The 5,690-nt window shown below is 52.3% G+C and overlaps 1 protein-coding gene across 1 annotated transcript; it reads left to right on the top strand.

Moving 5' to 3' along the window:
- Positions 1-2,571: 2,571 nt before the first annotated feature.
- LOC122182351 (regulator of G protein signaling 7 binding protein) lies at positions 2,572-5,461 on the top strand. The gene is made up of 2 exons (XM_042875528.1): positions 2,572-2,730; positions 5,271-5,461. The coding sequence occupies exons 1-2, from the start codon at positions 2,572-2,574 to the stop codon at positions 5,439-5,441; spliced, it is 330 nt and encodes a 109-aa protein (XP_042731462.1). The 3' UTR covers positions 5,442-5,461.
- The last annotated feature ends 229 nt before the right edge of the window (positions 5,462-5,690 follow it).

Below are 5,690 nucleotides of genomic sequence, written 5' to 3'. Positions count from 1 at the left end.
AGTGAGGGGCCAAAAGCTGAACACAGAACTCGAGGTGCGGTCTCACCAGAGCTGAGTACACTAGGAGGATCACTTCCCTGCTCCTGCTGGCAGTGCTATTTCTGATACAAACCAGGATGCAATTTATATTCTTGGCCACCTGGGCACACTGCTGGCTCATATTCAGCGGGCTGTTCACTAAGACTCCCAGGTCGTTTTTCCTCCCATTCTTCTTTCCAGCCACTCTGCCCCAAGCCTGTAGTGTTGCCCTGTAGTGTTGCCTGGGGCTGTTGTGACTGAAGTGCAGGACCTGGCACTTCATCTTGTTGAATTTTAACCCATTGGCTTCAGCCCAGTGAACTAGTCTGTCCAGACTCTTCTGCAGGGCTTCCTACCACCCAAGCAGATAGACACTTCCTGCCAGTAAGCGAGCTTACTGAGGATGTACTCAGTCCTCTCATCCAGATCATCAATAAAGATATTAAACACGGCCAGGCCCAGTACTTGCCCCTGAGGAACACCACTCATGACCAGTCACCAGCTGGATTTAACTTCATTCGCCACCACTCTCTGTGGGCCCAGCCATCCAGCCAGTTCTTTCCCCAGTGAAGAGTACACTTGTCCAGGCCATGGGCTGCCAGCTTCTCCAGGAGAATGCCATGGGAGTCAGAGTCAAAGACTTTGCTCAAGTCTAGGCAGATCACATTCACAGCCTTTCCTTCATCCACCAGATGGGTCACCTGGTCATAGAAGGAGATGAGGTTGGTCACTCAGGATCTGCTTGTCATGAAACCATGCTGTCTGGTGCCAGTGCCCAGGCTGTCTCACACATGCTGGATGATTGCACTCAAAATGATCTGCTCTGTGACCTTACTTGAATATCAACTGGAAGAGTTCTGTAAGCAGGCGGTCTTACAAATTACCAAAGAATCACTAGATCCACCTCAAATGTGGACACTCTGAAAAGAGGATGAGCACCCTGAATTGGTCTGGGACATCAGGACTGCTCTGAGTATGGCTGCAGGACAGAACCCAGCAGAGTTTGCTCAGTACATGTTTGTAATCAGTGATTATTTCGCAGAAGTTGGAGGGACTTACGCCACTGACTTCAAGGGACCGAACCACTGCTGAGACAGGGAATGCGGAGGCAGACTCACTGCTGTATGGTAGATTCATTGCTGTTGATGATTATTTTAACTGTAGTATCATCTCCTTACTGATGTTCCAGTACTCTTAGACACATGGAATAAGACATATGACTGAAATGATATATGAGCAAGGATTGAAACATTAACATTAATGCAGCATTGCAGTGCTTTAATTTCTTTTTACAAGCATGTGTTATGTTGCACATAGACAATGTGAGAAGGAAATGCTGTGTGCTAGAGTTTAACTATTTTTCTGTCATGAGGTAATGGTCTGTGTGTGGAATCAGTGTGGCATCTGGCTAAGAACTGTGTTCACGCAGTGTTGAATCCAGGCATTTATTTCCTGTGAGTAACAGAATTAAGTTTACTACGGAAATGAAATGTGGTGTCCTTAAACAGTGCTTGCACACAGCAATCTGCTGCTGCTTGGGGGCCCAAGGATTCAGCAGCACGCTTTCAATGTAGCACTATACCCACAAAGTCAGTTCGGCTTTGCTGAGCACTAACGCCCATGAGCCCACTGCATAGAGAGGATGGTGAGAAATATCTGACAGGGGCTTCAAATCAGAAAAGGTGCTGATCTGGAGGGCGGGAGGACACTCTCCGCGCTGCCCTAGGAGGGGCATCGGCCCACCCCTGTGCCATCTCCTGTGCATGGGATGAGTGTAGTGTTCTGCTATCGGAAAGCACCGACACGAAGGGTTACGCTGACAGATAAAACACAGCGACTTCGCGTTCTGAAGAACGAACGTTGTTCCAGAGGGTAGGCAGTGCCCCCAAGAGACAGAGCTGCTGGCCCTGCCACGACCCGCCAGCGATGCGCACAGCCGGCGACCCCGCCAGGCACGTTCTAGGCCGCCCCCGGGGGATCGGCACCAGCTCCGCCGAGAGCTGCACGGGAGATCGCCGAGGGCTCGAGGCGCGGGAGGGGGGCTGCGGCCCCTCTCTGGCTCCCACCCTACGAAGCCGGCGCGACGCTGACACCGCCCGCACACGCGGACCCCCGCCCCCGGCTCGGCCCCCGCCAGCGGCTCCCGGTTGCGAGGCGGGGCGGGCGCGGGTTCCGGCGGGCGCTGGATGGAAGAAGCACTCCTCCGCCGGGCACGACCGCGCTCGCCCCCCCGCCCCCTCGCTCTCCCCCCGCTCCCCCCCCCCCCGCCGCCTGCGGGGAGGAGGACGGCGGGGCATGCCGCCGGCGGGGCGGTTCCGCGGGGACTGACATGCTGCTGAAGAAGGGAAGGCGCCGGCCCCTCCGCCTCTCCTCGCGGTAGCCGGGGCGATGCTGCAGGGCGCTCTCCGGGCTCTCCCGCAGGCGCCAGCTTTCCGCACACTGCCGTGAACGGAGCGGGGCGCGCACCCTCCCCGGAGCGGCGGCGGGGAAGGCGCTGCCCGCGCCCGCGGGGCCCCCTCGGCGGCGGCGATTCCGCGCAGCGGATGCGCGTGCATGAGCTCTGCACTGAGCGGGCGCAGGAAGCGCCCCCGCCCCGTCGCCTCCATCTTCCCGGGCAGCGGGACCTCGCCGCGCGGCCGCGAAGGGGAGCGGCGGGGCAGCGGCTTCGAGGGCGCCTGCCAGAACCAGCGGGCCCTGGACGACTGCAAGACGGTGGGTACCGCCGGAGGGCTTCGCTCGCGCGTTCCGCTTCTCCGCGACGCTCCGCAGCGCCGCTCCAGCCTGTTCCCCCCGTTGCCATCGGCGCGGGTGGAGCCGCGCTCCCCGCAGGGCGCTGTCGAGCTCGGGTGGTTCGGCCACGGGAGGTGAGGGGTACGAGGGGTCCGCTGAGCCGGAGCCCGCAACGCTGCCTACAGCCGGCGACTCCTTTCTGTTGGATCCGGCAGAATCTCTGCTCAGACCGAGCCTGAGCAGGTCAGCCGTCGCTTCTGTTGCATCAGTGCACACAAACCACCCTCTTACTCTAAAAGCATGCTAAACGGGATGCAGAATTTGAGACAGCAACACTCTGTTCCTGTTGTGTGTGCTAGTGCTTGCTGTCTCCAGAGCAGGTCTCAGGTACATCCGTGTTAGTTTTGGGCCGTCACATGGCACACCATGGCATTTTTCTCCATTTGCGCTCAAACTGTTGGGGTCCTGGTGCCTTCCCCCAGGCCGGTGCCGTGCTTCCTGTCTCTAGCTCCCCAGCAGGCGTTGGGCCCCAAAATTGCCCTTCTCTCTCATGACAGAAATAGCAAACAAATGTGTTGCTGCTACTTTGCCTGACAGATCTGAGCCTCGCTGCAGCTCTGTCCAACAGCGCTGGAAGCGTTTCTGCTACTTCTGTGCTGCTGGGCTCTGGCACTGTTTTACTCTGATACACGAACAGTGCTGGCAGATTTCCACACCGATACTTCAAACCGGCAGCAGCCCAGAGCACCAGGGAACAAAGCTGCCACCGTGGCTCTATAAATACAACCAACAAGTGGATCCCACTGCATCCTGCCTTTCTTCTCCTTCTCGGGAGCTTAATTCAGGACGTTAAACACAAGTGCCAGCTTTGTTTCTTCACTCTTCAGCTGGTAAAATTCTGATTAGAAGTATGACATGATTTACCAATGGACTGTCAAAATGCAGTGAGATTTAGAGACAAAATGAGGGAGCACTCTCTTGTTCTGTCTTGATGCTGAAGCATCAGTGTGGCTTTGTTTTCCTTGGCAGTGCTGAGGCTGCTCAGTGTGTCCTCTGTTGGGTCAGGGGATGTCAGGTGAGAACCTGCAGAATGCATCTGCCTCACCAGTGTGGGATGAGGATGTCTTTGTTTTTTATGATGCAGAATAATTATGCTGTGACACAGTGTACTCTTCTCTTTGTCCACTCATTTCTTGTGTGCTCTTAAGCTACATAGAACAGGAGATGAGAAGAGTTGGAGTGCTTTGTCTGGGGCTTTGTTGTCGTGTGGGTTTTTGGTGAGATGAAGGCATTGTTTACCCCCTCCAAAAACAGTGAAGCCTTACAGTTTGAGAAAGCATGGCCAAAAAAAGGGGTCCTGATACAAGTCCTTAGTCCTACTGAGTAATTACAGTTGTGAGCACAAAGAGCCAGAATGTAAAACTGCTGCAGAAGCAGCTCATTTATTTTCTCTTTCTGAGTACGGCAATCTGAGGACTAGACTTTCACATTTGGTGAAGCTGATGGATAGATTTGGATTTTTGCCATACTTGTATGTGGGACACACCAAAATCCTGATGGTAATGATGGATGCAGTTGCTTTTGTCTGTTTCTATAATTTGGAAATGGAGGTCAAGTCCACAAAACAAATTGATACATATTTTGTTCTAATGCTCCCTTCCACCTCCACCACCATGCGGAGCAAATGTCCTGATGTGCTTCTCCCAGCAGACAGCAAATGCTTTGTTTCCTTAAAATACCATCCCACACAGGCAATCAGTGGAACTGAGCAGCCATGGTCTGTCCCTCACTGTGAACCTACTTGGGCATCCAGCAGCATCCTGATGTGTCTGCTGGGTATCAGATAGCTGAGGAAAGGTCAGAATGCTTGTTTACCTTTTTACCTGCTTTTTGCTCCCATGCTGGGAAAGGTGTTTTCCAGAATCCTGGATTGGAAATGCCTGCCCAGTGCACCTCACCCGACAGTGATTCCCAATCAATTTCAGGTCTCAAATGTGGGTTAGAGCCCGGTGACAGAATGGAATTCATTACAAAATTAGCAAAATCCCTAGTGTAAAAGCAAGCATTGCATTCCAATCCCTAAGTGTGCCATTAATCAGAAAGCAAGAGGAACAGAGACAGTCATTTCTGGAGATGTTTTCATCTCTTACTGATCGCAAAAAAACAACCTACTAGTAAAGCAGCTGTTTGTCGGGGATTGTTTTTTTGTGCATTTGTTTTTTTGTTTGTTTGTTTTTGTTTTGTTTTGTTTTTGTTTGCTTCGTGTTTAAGACTAATAACTCACACTTGCAGAGATTAGAAGCACAAACAGCACTTTCCTGCAGATGAGCGTTTTGTAGCAGACAAGAGGCAGCTGGCAGGGAGTCCGTCATCATTCGCTAAATCTTAGGCACTTTATCCCATGTGCCGAGAGACTGGGAGCAGCAGGAGCAGGCTTGAGTTTGGATATGTGTTTATAAAAACACAGCTGTTTTTATCATTGTCGCTCACTGTCTCACCTAAGCACATCATCTGTTTTTCAGCTTGTCCAGGATTTCAATACCCAGGTGGCCCTGTACCGGGAGCTGGTGATTTCCATTGGTGATGTCTCTGTCACCTGCCCATCTCTGCATGCAGAAATGCACAAAACCCGGACCCAAGGATGTGAGATGGCCTATCAGGCTCACCAGAAGCTAGCGGCAATTTCTGGGTAGGAGCCTATTCATGTTAAAGTTGTACTCTCTTGCACATCTCTGCTAAATATTCCATTGAGGAGACTTTCATCAACAGCACTGACTTGTGTTTCTGTCTTAGGGTAGAGATGTATGACCACAAATTCTACCAAATGCTTATATCCCTATTATAGTGGAATTTGGTATCAAATCCCAGTCCCGTGACAGAGGTGATATCTCACTGATTTTGTGTGATACTTTTATGTAAGTGAGGAGGATTTTTCCCTGTAT

This window comes from Lagopus leucura, unplaced genomic scaffold (genome assembly GCF_019238085.1).
Source record: "Lagopus leucura isolate 7727_CA_CO unplaced genomic scaffold, USGS_WTPT01 Super-Scaffold_100014, whole genome shotgun sequence".
Classification (NCBI taxonomy): domain Eukaryota; kingdom Metazoa; phylum Chordata; class Aves; order Galliformes; family Phasianidae; genus Lagopus; species Lagopus leucura.
This window is presented reverse-complemented; position numbering and strand designations above follow the sequence as displayed.

What these genes read in the sequence shown, in the direction of transcription:
- LOC122182351 (XM_042875528.1), top strand. Translation starts at nt 2,572, where the DNA reads ATGAGCTCTGCACTGAGCGGGCGCAGGAAGCGCCCCCGCCCCGTCGCC. An exon ending in CCCTGGACGACTGCAAGACG is followed by an intron (nt 2,731 to 5,270) that starts GTGGGTACCGCC and finishes TCTGTTTTTCAG; the next exon opens with CTTGTCCAGGATTTCAATAC.